The 15,943-nt window shown below is 44.3% G+C and overlaps 1 protein-coding gene across 1 annotated transcript; it reads left to right on the plus strand.

Moving 5' to 3' along the window:
* The first annotated feature begins 849 nt into the window (after positions 1-849).
* On the plus strand, positions 850-10,970 carry HS3ST1 (heparan sulfate-glucosamine 3-sulfotransferase 1). Its single transcript, XM_088539988.1, has 2 exons — positions 850-938; positions 9,213-10,970. Exon 2 carries the CDS (start codon positions 9,341-9,343, stop codon positions 10,301-10,303), a length of 963 nt encoding a protein of 320 aa, XP_088396114.1. The 5' UTR covers positions 850-938; positions 9,213-9,340; the 3' UTR covers positions 10,304-10,970.
* Positions 10,971-15,943: the final 4,973 nt, after the last annotated feature.

A 15,943-nucleotide genomic window follows, 5' to 3' on the forward strand; every position in this document is an offset into this window, starting at 1 on the left:
CAAAGGAAAATGAGAAATGAGCTCCCCCACCGGCGCCTTTTCGCCCTTTTTTTTTTTTTTTTTTTTTTTTTTCGGTTGGATGGGTCTGCTTTTAATTCCCAGACAATTTTAAGAGTTTTGCTGTTGAATTCATGGACGAAGACGCAGCACGTTAATACCATTTTTATTGCGTTTTCTCTTAAGAGGGGAAAAAAAAAAAAAAAAAAAAGAATCCATTGTGTTTTGGCAAATACAGGCCTATCTCAACAAATTAAGAGAATGACTTGAATCCCCGGAAAGCCTTCTTTTTCCCCCACTGCTCATAAGAAGCTGCAGGGTTTTTTCATCCCAAACACCCATCCCGCTCTAAGTGTTCCCACCTCACCTAGGAGCACTTCGAGAAAAATAATAAAAAAAAAACAAAGCCACCATGTAAACTCCAGAAAACAACCAAGAAGTGGGAAAAAAGTGAACACAACTACGAGCGTTTGACGGTGCCATGAGCGGAGCCGCGAAGGCCGGTTCCCGAGACGCCCTTTTGGCGGTTTCCGCGTAGGTGCGGGAGGGAGGCGGTGGGAGGGCACGCGCCGCTCCCCGCCGCGCTACCGCCTCCCGGGCGGGCCCGGGCTCCCCGCAGCGCTGCCGGGCCGGGCCCAGGCGGGCCGGGGCGGTACCGGCTGCGGGGCGGCGCGGCGGGGAGGGCAGGGGAGGCGCCGGCGCTGACGCGGCGCGGAGGGCGGCGCGGGGCCCATAGAAGCGGGCGCCGGGGGCGCCGCGCTGAGGCGAGGCGGGCGCTCGGTGCCGCTCGCACCGCCCCGCGCTGAGGCGAGGCCAGGCGAGGCGAGGCGGGCGCTCGGTGCCGCTCGCCCCGCGCTGAGGCGGGCGCTCGGTGCCGCTCGCGCTGCCCGCGCTCCGCTCCGCGTCGCCAGCGGGCGCCCATGGCAGGGCGGACCGCGCCGGTGAGTGATGCGGGGCGGCTGCGAAGGGCACCGCGAGGTGGGAAGTTCGGGGTGGACGTGGAGGGACCTGCCCCCTGGCCCGGCACCTGCTCCCGCAGGTGGCAGCGCCGCGGAGCCCGCCACGCCGCGCATCGCTGCGGAGAGCGGCTGCGGGAGAACACAAGGGGGCAAAAAGCAAAAGTAGAAAGAGAGGCAAGTGCCTAGCAGCACCTGGAGCCCCGGTCCGCCCGGGTTTGCTCCCTGGACACTTCCTCTTAACCTCGTCTGCTTCGGGCTGAGCGGTGCGGGCGGCACGGCGGTGGGAGCGCGGGGCTCCGAGCCGAGGGCAGCGGCGCTGCCCGGAGCATCCCCGAGCCGCTGCCCCGCTCGCCCGCAGAGCGATGCTGCGCGCAGGGCTCCAGCTCCGCGCGGCGCCGGCGACGGGCAGCGAGCGCGACCTGCCCGAGGATGGGAGCGCGGGCTTGGGCACTGCATGGGGCTGCTCCTCAGGGTGAGGGTTCACAGCTTCGGGGACAGAAGAGGCTGCGAGGCAGGGGGGGCCGTTCTGGCAGGTCCCTGTCTTGGTCTCGTCTTCCAGCCATTCAATAGATTAGGAGAGGGCACCCTGCTACACAGAGCCAATTCATCCCCACCTGACTGGGGACTGTCTCCTCCACTCTCTCAGCACTGTGGGCTTTCTGTGTTCCAAGACTATTCCTCTTTGGATACTGGGGAGGAAAAAAAAATCTGGAAAGTCTCCTGAAGTGAAAGGGGCAGCCACATGCACCAGGCTGAAAGGGTTTGGGGATGGAGGGAGCATCCTTCTGGCAGGAGACCTGTTCATTGCCCAGGAGCCCCTGCAGTATATACAGCAAGTGGAACAGTTAGTAGGAGCTTCAGTACAGCATACGCTCAAGCACTGGCTCACGAACATGTGCATAGATATATTTATTATATATGAAATAAATATGTATCTGCCAGCATTTCTTGCCCTCTTGAACAGGGGCATTTCCCCCATTTCTCAGAAACACACAGCAGCAAGAGTGCAGTTACTGACATCGGCTTAGGACTCTCTCGCGCATCAGCCCTTTCCGCACCCCCCTTTCCTTGGTGGGGCTGAGACAGGGAGAAGATGCAGAGGTTTTTGAGGTTACCTCTGTTAAATGAAAGCCTCTGGGAGGTCAGCAGTAAGCTCATGCTGCTGCAGTGGAGAAGCAGTAACAGAAAATCTGACCCCAGAATTGCCAGGTGCTGTTTTGTGCCCTCTCCCTGTTAGATTACTATAACCAATAACCTTGAGTATTTTGAATTAGCCATATACTTCTGCAGACATCACAGAAAGAGAGTGGGTGGGAAACAGTTTTCCAGCACAGAGGTATATATATATATGTACAGATACATAACTCTTCTATTTTTCCATTAGCAGAAACCAGAAATGTTTTAGTCTGTTCACTAGCCTAGATTCTCTCCTTCCCCTCACAAAGGCCGCCCTAGAGTTGAGATGCTATCAGAGCACCCCCAAAATGTCAGATTTCCAAAAGGAGTTCCAATAAATAAAGAAATGAAAAGATCCCTGGCTGGTGTGACACGGAAGATCCTGCCGGGTCATCTCCCTTCCCAGTCTGGAGGGTGAGGGTTCCCTCCAGGTCACCCTGTAGGACTTCACTTAGTAAATGGATTGGTTTAGCTAAGCCTAATACAGGGATGACCTCACCGGTGGGTTTTCTGCTTTAGTGCTATTCTGAAGGAAGCAGCAGGAGGGTGCCAGGCAGAAATTAGCTTGGAATATGAACTAGAAGATTTGAAGGTTTTGTGTTTTTTTTTTTTTCCTTTATTTTTAAATGCATCTTAACGGTATTTGAAACAGACCTAAATCCACAGAGCATGGTAAGAAACTGCTTGCAAGAGGTAATGAAAATGGGTTTGCTTAATATATTGTGCTCTTTTTTAGTACAGAAAGGGAACAAGACAGGTCAGAGCCCTCCTTTCCCACAGGTTGCATTCCCGGGGAGGGCTCTGATGAATTAGGAAGCAACTGTTAGCTCTGTGATACGTTTCCCCTTCCTAATTAGAAGGTGACCCATTTTGCTTGGATGTGAGGAGGGCAGTAGCTTTTGGATTTTGAATTGAACATTTGGGTTTACTGAGGGGCAGAAAAGGGAGCACGACAGTGTTCTCCCCTTTCTCCCTATGAAAGAATTAAAGTCCCGACAGCTACTAAAGAATAGCTAGAAGAGGCTGGTAGAGGGATTCCATTTTAGCGCTCGGTACAAAAATTTCTATGCATCCTGAGCTTTTCTAGTTTATTTTTGTTCTGCTGTGATGTCCCATTTTACTTTTACCTGCCTGAGATTCTCTGACATCTAAAGCATTCTGTCTTACTTCTAAGAATTCTTTATAATCTCTTGGCATGAAAGTTCACAATAGTTCCCTCTGACCTTAAGAAAAAGAGTGCATGTTATATATAACTACAGTCTATTATAAATTCTGCTGCTTTATTGCTCACATTGGAGCTGAACTCCTTCTTTAGAAGACATGAACTGGTGACCTAGCTAATTTGTATAAACTGTATTTATCACAGCAGGTGCAGCAGTGTAGCAGATTCGGCCAAAAATTCTTCCCTCCAAATCGGTCTTCCTCAGCTTAGGTTCCTCTAACCAATATTTAAAGACTTTTAAAGTATCTTTCTGAAGTCTTAAACTGATAGATGATATATCATCTTACCACATTGAAATTGTGACTAGATTGGTTAACATACTGACTATAAAAGGTAAACCTTTTGTTTTAAATATAATTAAATATAATTGGAGACATGCAGTCTGGGTAGCTAGACAGTATCAGTTAGTTCCTATAATACAGATTAATCCAGTTTCTTATCTTTTCTCCTCCTTTATTATGCATAGATTTTTTTCCTGTATAATGAGAGGTGATCGATAGTTTATGCCCCTGGAGATCTATGGCTTCAGTAGTGTATAGTTCTATTCAATAAACTCGTCTTTGTACAACTCACTGTAAAGCAAGCAATTACTTGTAGTTAATTACAGGAAACTAGAATTCAAGCATTTATTGGCGCATGTTACTTATATATTTTGAATGTGATTAAAAAACAGTGGGGGGGGAAGCGTGGGTAGCATTTCTTTGGGAAGAGGGCATTGTGAAAAGGTTTAACAGTTAACAAAAGTAAAATGCAGAATATCTTTTCAAGGGAAAAGAGTTTCATAAACCAATTACATTATTTTCCTTTCAGAAAAGCTGTCGTTAGACCTTTAAGGGATGGTACCTATACCACAGACTATAATGCTAACTGGGTACAAATGTCACTTGAAAGAGATCATATAAACTACTATGGAATATATCTTATGCCAAGCACCATCTATTCTTAGAGAATAGGGATATGTGCTGTTCATAGCATGTGCTGTTCAAGAATTTCAAGTACATTAGAATTGATCTAGTTCGATATTTTTTAAATAGAGCACTGAATACAAATATTCAGACCACTGACTTTTCATCAGTTTAGAAAGTTATTTGTAGAGCTGGTTAGCTCAATTATAGATTTCCCGCTCCCTCCACCCCCGAATATAAGATGCCAACATAGATCTGTGAGCCATACTGCACAGCTAGTTTTGGCCAGCAAAGCACTCTCATATTTTGCAGTATTCAGTGCCTAAATATAGGCTTCTAACGCAAAGGAAAATCATAGAGCTCATGATCTGTCCTAAGGTTCTGCCATATCTGCAAAACTAGGGATATTTAGAGCGTAAGGTATTTCCTCAGATTTCCAGCTCTAATCTCCTCTAGAGACAAACCTTAGCAACTGATCTGTGGGTTTCAGGTGTTTTTAAGATACCTATGTAAGGATGTCTGCAGCAAAGTGCTTCAGCTCTACAGTGAGAGAAGGTGCGGAGGGGTAAAACTAAGGCAGCTCTTCCTCTGTCTCTACAGCACCACAAAAGCCACAGCTTCTGCTCAGTGATGCTGGTGGGAAGTCACCTGCACAAAGGTTTGTGCAAAGGGTACAGCAGGTCCCTTCTCCCAGTCACTGTCCTGGCAGCAGCCACGTCTCATCTCAGCCTCATCTCTTTCCTATCTCTCCTCTTTCCCACCCCTGGAAAAATGAAGTTATCAATCCAGACAAAAAGTTAATGCTGATTAAATTAAAAATTATATACAATTTAGGTAGTTTAGGCCATGTCCTTGAGTGAGGAGATATACATATACATATATGTGTGTTTGTGTGTGTGTATATATACATATATACATATACACACACATTGAGGCATTCAAGTACCTTGGCAATGTGGTAATACATGGTCAGAAGTTGTAAAATAGTGATGCATGTTTCAAAGAACACTGAAATACGCTTAAAAGTAATTGAAATAAGACAGCTATTGTCCTCATATTGCATTTAGTGAGAAAACTTTCCATTAATTGCCAAGTTACTATTTCTTTTCAAGAGGATTTAATCATTAAAGCTGATTTGATTGGCAATGTCCACACTGCATCTTGTTGAATAAACAGAATGGTACTTTTTGCTAATTAATTGGGGAAAGCTGAATAAAAGATTAAGAAAAAGCAATCAGACTTTTCGAAAAGTCTTCACATAATCTTCAAAGCGCCATTTAACAAAAACAGTTTCTTTTACCAATTTGCTCGTTTACTGGTAGCAAATAGAATACTACTGTCAGTTACATTTTTGTACTAATCTGGAACACAGAGTCATTCGAAGTCACGTCTGAATGACTTGTGGAGGCAGTGAAGAGAAATCTTAAAGCAGAAAAGTAATTTGGCAGAGTGGCTGCTATAAACTCTTCAGTGCACACTTATTATTTTTGAAACAGTTTTTCAGACCTACAAATTACAAAGCTACAGAATACACATTTTCATCATTTTATATAAACTGCTGCATCTCCAGTTACCAAATTGAAGATCTGCATAAAGCACTAAAAAGGACACAAGAGAAGAAAGTTGAATGACAGCCAGTTTATATGCAGTTTTATTCCTGGACACCATTTTGCCCACACAACATATGTTTTGTGCTGAATTTAGAGGAATATTCATGTCCATTGTGTTGCACTAGTCTAACACAACAAAATCTCTGGTTCAGAAAGCAAACCTATAGAGTTTGTAAGAAACAAAAGAGAATGGAAAGAAAGACAAAGCTTTATCGCTTCCAAGTGAAACGACAGTAGCATGTATGGACTCTGAATGGCGTAGTTACTGACGTGCTTCATTAGGCGTGCAGAGAGGCAGCAAATACTACAGGTACCCTGTGCAGTGTGAAACACCTGATGCACACCTGAACAAATAGGAAAAAAACAAAACAACCCCCCCAAGAAAACAAACAAAAAGAATACTGAATTCCATATGTTTGAAATATAACATACTCCCAAATTATTCTGAGGTCTCATGCTGCAACAGAAAGCAGTTACTTTTGTTTATTTAGAAAAAAATATTCCCAAAGCAAATATTCCAGTTAGGAATGAGAAGACCATGAGGCAGCTCTGCGGGAGGCTCAAGGGACTACCTGAAGCAAGGCTTAACCACAGCTGTAATATCCGCCGAGCTCGATTCCAACAGAGCCACGTGAGCCCAAGACAAGGGGAGAGCTGCCGTTCAGAAACACTTGGCTGTGTTCGCTATTCCACCCAAACATTCCCATGCCATGTCCAGCCAAGGGAATGCGTGTTCTAAGAAAAAAAGTTGGTAACTGAGTAGTACATAAGCTATAAAATAAAAATTAGTCCCATGACATTTTACATACAGTTTGTTTTAAAAAGAATCCTAGCAGTGTGCTGTGTCATTAATAAGTGTGTGTAGCAACTAAAAGATAATTTTTCTGAAGATGGGTTGCTCATTGCAGAATTTGGTTATTAGCAGAGCATGCTTCAATGTGACTACTTAGCAATAAGGGTTTCCACTGTCAGGCTTTAACTTAACTCCTTTCAACAACAGTTCAACCTGTTCTCACTGAAATCCTATTATGCTTTTCCAGTAAGGTGTTAGGAGAACAACTCCGACTTACTATTTATGGAGCTAGTCACTCTTAAAATATACTCTAAAGTAAGTGGCTATTCCTTTAATCTGTGACCTTAAAATTCATCAAGAGTTGGTGTTTTGTTGCTCTTATCAGTCTTCTATCTAAACATACCGTCACTAGGTCATTTGGTCACATTCCACCTAAATATGTAGTAGCTAGTTCACTGGGGACACACACCGTGAATTTACCTGTGCTGAACTGTCACCCAGTGCCCCAAGGGGGTGTGTGTCTGTGTAAAAAATTAAGAACATTTCTTGCAAAAGCCAAAGTGGATTAAACTGAGAAAGATTAACAAGAACAGCAAGGCCAGGGTAACCATGCAGATTACTGACAGCAGCCAAAATGGCACTCTCTTAACCAGAAAAAACTCATTCGAGTGACCAAAATGAAAGAATGAGCTTCTCTGTAAAGCCTCCTCATATGAGACATCACAGAGTGGCCCGGGGCACAACCTTCTGCGTGGTGGCCACGCGCTCAAAGCCACAGGCAGCCGGGCAGGCAGATTCCTGTGGCTTCAGGCCTGACTTCGCTCTCAGCTTCCCTCACCTCCCAGCCTGGATTTCTGCTCACCAACAACAGAGCTGCCGTGTAGCCCTTTAAGAGCAATTAGAAAAGTGAAAGCATAAAAATAATCATTAGCAAACATCAGGAAACAGGCGTGCTCCATTCAGGATGGAGTCACGACCTCTGTAAATGACAAAATATCGCACAGAACTTTCTAGACTGCCTAGAAACACATCATTAGTCCTTGTCACACTGGGACTTAGCTTATTGTGGAAGTCATTAGCTTCTTTTCAGATTCTCTGGAGAATTTCCAAAACGTAGCCCATGCATTTCCTCAGGTTGTTCATACATAATTTCATGTTCCAGCCTGGTTAGCTCGTGCAGCACAAGTTGTTCCAAGCTGAAATCCAGTATTACTTTGTCTTACTAAGCCACTGTATCTGCCCTCGTGGCTTCCATTTCTCTCTGGAGCGATTCACCACCAAAATCCTACTTACGGAAGCCCTTCACCGAGGTTACAAAATCTGTGGGATATAGATTTTGCCCTAATATAGGAATCTTAATACTTTCAACTTTAATAGAACAATCTCAACAGGTTTGCTACAAGGTTTGCTACATTCACATATGTGATATGAGACAGGTTCAAAGAGTATTAACACTGTATTTTTTAAAATTATCCTGACCTTTAAGTTTAATTTACTAAGGTTTTTTGTTTGTTTGTTTGTTTTTGATAAACAAATGCCAAATGTAGTTGTTCACACGGCAGCAGCCTGCTAGCCATCTCTGGAAATGGCCTTCACAAATAACCACGGCCTATTTTTCCTATTAGGACCATAGCTCTTTTAGCATTTTGCTGATGCAGACATCCTACAGATTACAATATACCCCTTATCTTACCTTTTTGCAGGATGGGATTGCGCACCACCTTCTTTTCCAAGGCCCACTTGCATTTAGGCCTGCAGAAAAAGCCCCCAGGCCTCCTACTGCAGAGCGCAGGCTTCGAAAGCTGATTCACTGAAACCAGCAATGGCTCCAAACAGTCATTTAGACCGAGCGGAACCTCTTCCTTTCACCCAACTCCTCACCTCCTTGGTTCGTAGCACAGGGAAACCCCCGCTAGCCTCAGAGACCTTAAGCTCCCAGCAAACGTTGACATAAGTTAAAGCCCGTGTGGAAGTTCCACTTTCCCCCGTCTGCTGCTCGGCCAGAGCTCGTTACCGCTTCCCCCTAGGCCGCTGCACCTCGGGGAAGGGGGCCGCTCAATTCCTAGAGGAGGAGGCTTTTCCCAGGAGTGCCTGCAGGAGACTACAATTCCCACAATTCCTGCACAGGCCCAGCCTGGCGAGAGGCTGTCTTCTCCCCACCCTCACCTTTTCCTGCACAGCTTCTGCTCCTAAGACAGACCTGATCTTGCAGATAAAAAAGCTTTGAATTCACCTTTGATAGTGGTTCAACTCCAATGAAATCCGATTTACAAAACATAAGAATAATAATACTCGGGGTGAATCTGGGTGCAAAAGAAAGATTCACAATGTTGCTTTTTCTTGATGACTGGAAATCCTTTCCTCACAGCATTACTGTAGTGCCTGTACTTAGAGAAGTTCCTTCAGTCCAGTGATCTATGAGTCTCCAGTTGGTAAAGCTAAAAGATCAGTTTTGAACATCACAAAATACTTGCAGTGTGGCTTTAATAGTGATTGTGGCTTTAGTGTGATATATATGACTAAAAATAATTTTTTTTTTTTTTCCCTCAGCAAAGTTTCTATCTGAGAAATACGAGTTCGCCCAGCAAAACAAAAACAACTTTTAAAGGTTGCTCTCTGTGGAAATCTCTCCGTGCCCCATTACCTGCTTGAGTGAAACCAGACTAAGAACCTCTGTCATGGCAGCTTTTCTGCTGGGAGCCGTGTTGCTTATTGTTCAACCTCATATAGTGCCTTCCAGACCGGCTGTAAATTCAAAGGCTGAGACGTCTTCTCAGTCTGTTCCGAGAGAGCTTCTAAAGAAAACATCTCAAAAAAATGACTTCAAGGAAAGCATTCATTCTAATGGATCATGCCAGCAGCTGCCACAGACTATTATTATTGGAGTGAGGAAAGGGGGAACCAGAGCGTTGCTGGAGATGCTGAGCCTCCATCCAGATATCGCGGCAGCAGAAAGCGAAGTTCACTTCTTTGACTGGGAAGATCATTATGGAAACGGATTGCAGTGGTATATTAATCAAATGCCATTCTCCTACCCCCATCAGATCACCGTGGAAAAAACTCCAGCATATTTCACATCACCGAAAGTGCCTGAAAGAGTTTATAACATGAACCAATCAATGAGATTACTCCTGATTTTAAGAGACCCAAGCGAGAGAGTACTATCAGATTACACCCAAGTGTTCTATAATCACATGCAGAAGCACAAGCCGTACCCCTCCATTGAACAATTCCTCATTAAAGATGGTGAACTCAATGTGGACTACAAGGCAATAAACAGAAGCTTGTATTACATTCACATGCAAAACTGGTTGAAGTATTTTCCTCTTGATCGCATCCACATTGTAGATGGGGATAAACTAATCAAAGATCCCTTTCCAGAAATAGAGAAAGTAGAGCGATTTTTGAAGCTATCACCACAGATAAATGCTTCAAACTTTTATTTCAATAAAACTAAAGGCTTCTATTGCCTAAGGGACAGTGGTAGGGAACGCTGTTTACACGAGTCAAAAGGACGAGCACACCCACAGGTAGATACCCGCTTACTTGAGAAACTGCATGCCTATTTCCATGAACCCAACAAGAAATTTTTTGAGCTTGTTGGCAGAACATTTGACTGGCATTCATTTGTGGCAAGTTAGTGGTAAGCTTCAGAACCTATGTTCCAGTGTACATTTAGAAATTTTGAAAAGGGCATTTAAGCTATAATTTATTTGTAAAATCCATAAATACTTCTGTACAGTATTAGATTCACAATTGCCATATATACTAGTTATATTTTTCTACTTGTTAAATTTGAAAGCATTTTGTATTGTTTTTCATGTTGTTAACATTGTGTATTATGTGTCTATATGAAGAAACTAAAATATTTCACTGCAGAAGATACTCTCTTGAGAATGTGTTGTCTTTTTAAGAAATAAGAGATTCCTTTCAACAGAACCCTTCAGAATTATCTGAATATTTTGGTCTTTCTGGACTATTCTGGACTTTCCCTTTTAATTGATAAGGAATATACTAAACTTTACATTTCCCTTTCTCTTGCTTTAAAACATGTTGCTTAATAATTTATTTTTATTTGAAAATGTTCTTGTGGTTAGCAAAGTATTCCATCCTGCTTTACAAAATTATTTCTTGATAGAGTGGTACTTCCGATACATGCTGGGACATGCACATCCAAAGGACAACGAAATGCTCTGTAATAAGACATATTAACTGCTGCACTTACCTTCATATTTAATGTTATAGCAAGTGCTTCTGGAATTCTTTGGAAGTACAGCGCTAGTTTCATGGCAGATTTTTAAGATTCTGTGGGGACCAGCTCATAAAATCTACAATTGGCTGCAGAAATACAACCAACCTGAAAATTTCCTACACAGTCTCAGAATGTATATATGCTTCCTAATGAAAGAGAGAGAGTTGAGAGAGAAAAAAAAAAAGCAATATGGGGACATTTTAAGGGTTGCTTATGACTGTTCCTAAATTTTATAGCAAATATTTATGCTATGCCACCACTGAAAACCAATACATACACCAGAAAAATTACCTGCTTTAAACTGTAGTTCATTCTTACATATATGATTACCTGTGCCCAGTTTAAGGCTGTTTTAGTGAAACACTAATGAAAGTCACCCAGGGATTACTGCTGTTTCCGAGATCCATGATGCCAAATTTTTATTGGATTCCAGCTTTGTTGTGGAATTAACCCCAATTCCCTGAATTCTTATGGTCCTTCATCTACTAAAAATGGAAGTTGGTCACTAGTGTATTCCATCTGACTCTTGTCTACAACAGGACTCCTAATGTTCTGATCCATCCATTTCCAGAGGTAGAGCTAATCCTGTGTCCAGACAAGGCTTACTAGAGTACTGCCATTCTGAATTCCTGATTTTCATTTTAAGATCTAGCATGTGCCCATTGAATACTCAGTGACGGCACCTTGTAAATTTGGATTTGTAATTGGTTGTTACAATCCTTTAGAAAATCTAAATACAGATGCATTAATTTTTTCCTGGTGAGATGGTGCAAACTTGGGCACTGTGACAAGGTACCGTCTGGATGCAAAGGTCTCATATTATGCTGCTTGCATGGAAATTTGCAGATGCTGCCCCTCTCTCCTACTCCTTGTGCACCTGCCCAAGCTGGATTCAACCTCAGAGAGGTTGCCGGTGTTGTTTTACAAAGTACCTTTGATGAAAACCTACAAAGAAATGGTATTGTACTCAATAAAATATTTTCTGAGTTGCATCTTTCCCTCTTCTTTTGTTTAACAGCTTCTACTTTGGAAGACGATAACTTAGGACACAACCCCAGTTTAGATGCAGGTTAAATGTTACTTAGGAATTCAACAGTGGCCTAGTGGATTCATTGGTAAGTAACTGTTTCCTGCTGGCTTGTTCTTTCATGGTCCATCACTGACTCAGAACTTACCCCAAGAGCAGAGTGTTCCTGGTGGCAAGGATGCTGCACCTTTCATAGACCAAAAAAAAAGAGGTTACAGGACCAAAAAGTATCAAGGTCCTATTAAAGTTTTAGAAAAGAATTCTGTGTAAGGTGGGACAATATATTTTTCTCTCCTCATTATTATGCCATTTCCCTGCTGATACTATCTTTTTAGGAACCATCTGGACCTAACAGATTTCTGCACGGAAGAAAGGTTTCCCACGTTAGTGTAGTTCCACCTTCACTATTTCCTCCTTCCAATCCCAGACTGACCCCACAGTCGTCAATTCTACACCGAGAAAAAGGAAGAATACTGCCAGGCAGAGAAAGAGGAAGGTGGTGTGCAGCTCTGCGTTTTTGCCTCCCCACTGCTAGTGCCCAGGGGATCGTCAGGCCTGCCTCTTCGGTGAAAGCACCACAGCAGTGCAGGAATGCATCAGGTTCAGCTGCCGCAGGCCTTGCAGGGTGGTGCATCACGTGGCACAAGCCTAAAACTGTGAATGCCACAGCACCTAGATTTGGTATTGAGAGTGCTTTTAGGTGTATATCCTGCCTGACACCTTGCCTGTGTCTTGCCTGTCACACACAGATGATATCCCCCCATTTGGACTTGACTTACTTACGGACAGGTCTCCATAGAGAGAAGCAACCAGCTGGATAACTTACTGCATTAGGTGAGACTGAGGCAACCAGAAGGGTGAGTGAACTGCAAGAACAAAGTGAATGCAGGAGATGAGAGAAGGACTCTTTCTCCTGATCCTCAAGGCCCTATGAAAGAATACAACCTGATCGTAGGGGATATGTTGGAGATGATAGTGATGGATATTTAAGACTTCTAGGGCCTTGACAGGCTCCTGGCTACAAGGTTTTCACGCTGCAGTCTGACTGTTTCAGGGGAACATCCTGAGGCCACTGTGCCACGCACTCTCGGTGTCTCTGCTTGAGCAGGAGGGTTGGACTAGATAATCTCTAGAGGTCCCTTCCAACCTCAATCATTCTGTGATTCTGTGAACTTCACATAACTTGTGTTGGACCCTGAGCTCATAAGTGTCCCACAGACAATATATGAAACCTACTGTGTATGCCTGGTGCGGGGATGGCAGGATTCTACAGCGCCTCGGCCAGGAGGGAGCACAGATAGCTGTGTGGTTGTTACCTGGAAATGTCCAGCAAATGACCCCCACACTACTACCACTAATGGTAATATTTACCTGCAACAAATGCCCCGAGTACTAGTTTACAAGATACAGAAACATGCGGCAGTCCAGATTTCTAGCTGTGAGGAATGTCTGAGCCTTTCCATGTTACTGGGGAGAAGCAAAAACATCCCTTGCCCTAGGTGTGAGCAGGTGGATGACCTGCTCAGCCTGGTGGTGGGGCTGAAGGAGGAGATAGAAAGGCTGAGGGCCATCAGGGAATGTGAAAGAGAAATAGACTGGTGGAGCTGCGTTCTGCAGTCTTCCCAGGAAAGCCACCCAGAGACCCCCCAATTCAGTCTGTAAATCCAGTACCCTCTTGCCATAGGGCAGAGGGGGCAGAATTAACAGTATCGAGGGACGATCAACCATGGAAACAGGTCGCTGCTTGAGGTGGCAGGAGAACCCTTCTACAGCCCGCCTCACCTCCACCTGTGACCACGTCCAACACGTACAAGGCCCTGGAACTTGGGGATCAGATAGAGGAGGTCATAAACCAAGGCCCATCTAGGGGGCTGTCTACAGAGAGGCAGTCAGGCCCAAGCCCTGAGGCTGCTCCCCCTAAGGAGAAAAGGAGCACCCAGAAGAAGTGGCAGGTGATCGTCGTGCGTGACTCCCTGCTGCAGGGCACGGAGGCACCAATCTGTGGACCTCTGCAGAGAAGGACCTGGGCGTCATGGTGGACGACAAGTTGACCATGAGGCAGCAGTGTGCCCTCGTGGCCAAGTAGGCCAATGGGATCCTGGGGTGCATTAAGAAGAGCGTCTCCAGCAGGTCGAGGGAGGTGATCCTGCCCCTCTGCTCAGCCCTGGTGAGGCCGCATCTGGAGTATTGTGTCCAGTTCTGGGCCCCACAGTACAAGAGGGATGTGGAGCTGCTGGAGAGAGTCCAGCGCAGGGCTACAAGGATGATCAGGGGCCTGGAACATCTGCCCTATGAGGAGAGGCTGAGGGAGCTGGGCCCGTTCAGCCTGGAGAAGAGAAGGCTGAGAGGGGACCTGATCAGTGCCTATAGGTACCTCAGGGGAGGCAGTGAGGAGGATGGTGCTGGCCTCTTTTCACTGGTGACCACCAACAGAACTAGATGTAATGGCCAGAAACTGAAGCATCAAAAGTTCCACAGGAACTTAAGGAAAAATTTCTTAACAGTGAGGGTGACAGAGCCCTGGAACAGGCTGCCCAGAGAGGTTGTGGAGTCTCCTCCTCTGGAGATCTTCCAAACCCGCTTGGACGCAGTCCTGTGCCACGTGCTCTAGGTGACCCTGCGTGTGCAGGGGGGTTGGACTAGATGATCTCTAGAGGTCCCTTCCAACCCTAAGCATTCTATGAAATGCTTAGAACTGGCATTCGGAGTGCAAATTCCCAGTGTAACAATGGCAACATTCACTTTCCACAAATGCATCACCACATTTAAATATATTTGCTAGTATAATTTCCAATCCCTCCCCCACAACAGCAAAAAATGCTAACAGAAGAAAGTGAAGAGAGAACACAGAGGCTGAATTGCATTCAGATTTAGATTTTTAAATACTAATAGTAAACTTCGAAGTCATGCCTAGTCATAACAGAAAAAAATCCTCTGAAAATATCTTTCCAGTGTTATGCAACACAGATATTTCTTTTTTTTCATAAAATTCTACCATCTTAGGTTTAAAGTACCATAACTTAGGTGTTTCTCCAGAGCCCTGTTTCCTCAAGTCTGACAGCCAAGTCTGTGATCACTCCTGCAAAGAACAAAATAAACACAAACCTTATAAGAACTCAATGTCCAGCTCAGAGCGTGCCACCTCCCTTGACTACAAGTGAAAATGCCAATCAAGCCATTAGTCAGGGTGGCACTGCAATACTAAACTCTGCCCTTTGCTTCATAACATGGATTAATGTGAGTACTTGCACATACTGAAGAGGATAAAGTTTAAACCATAATGATTATCCCATGTGCAGAAAGGTTCCTTCAGTTACATTCACACGTGAGGCATAAAACAGGAGTGAAGAAAGGGAAGAATTCTCCCAGGAAAAAAAAATCAGAAGTTATTACTTCGTGATCATTTTCCATGAGCTTTGCTTCTCTCTCTCTCTCTCTCTCTATATATATATATATATATATACATATAATATATTGCCTTTTTTTCCTCATGCTGAAGGTGAAGTAGTATCTACAGTGCTTGAATAAATCAACATTGCTTTGGACAGAAAAGATTCACCTTTTTTTCTGTATTAAGGGTATGATAATACTGCACCCCTTGAAGAGTGCACAAGACAGCAAGACAGAAGCACAGAATATTTTAGATGGGAACTACCTATGTGGGGCTCAGATCTGATCATCTCACATCTCCTCCTCTGTGTGCATGTCCAGACTTAGTATCTCCAGGAAGCCAGGCTTCTCATTCCTTCTTGCCACCCACACAGACTCCAAATGCCTAAAGAGAAGTAAGATGGGGTTGGGAATATAGGGATATATCTTTCTTCTACTTTAGTTAGCATGACTGACCATACATTTAAGAAAACCCACGCGTGCACACCGCAAGCAAAATGGTGAGCATCAAAGTACTTCTAAGAGATTATCCCTTCCTATTCCTCTTTTTCGTAGTCTATGACTTAGCAGACACTATGAATGAAGTTTTGCAGGAGCATTACTAAGCTTCCA

This window comes from Tinamus guttatus, unplaced genomic scaffold (genome assembly GCF_059628265.1).
Source record: "Tinamus guttatus ecotype Peru unplaced genomic scaffold, ASM5962826v1 Tinamus_guttatus_pri_ptg000052l, whole genome shotgun sequence".
Lineage (NCBI taxonomy): Eukaryota > Metazoa > Chordata > Aves > Tinamiformes > Tinamidae > Tinamus > Tinamus guttatus.

Excerpts from the sequence above, each read along its gene's own strand:
- HS3ST1 (XM_088539988.1), top strand. The coding sequence starts at position 9,341 with ATGGCAGCTTTTCTGCTGGGAGCCGTGTTGCTTATTGTTCAACCTCAT.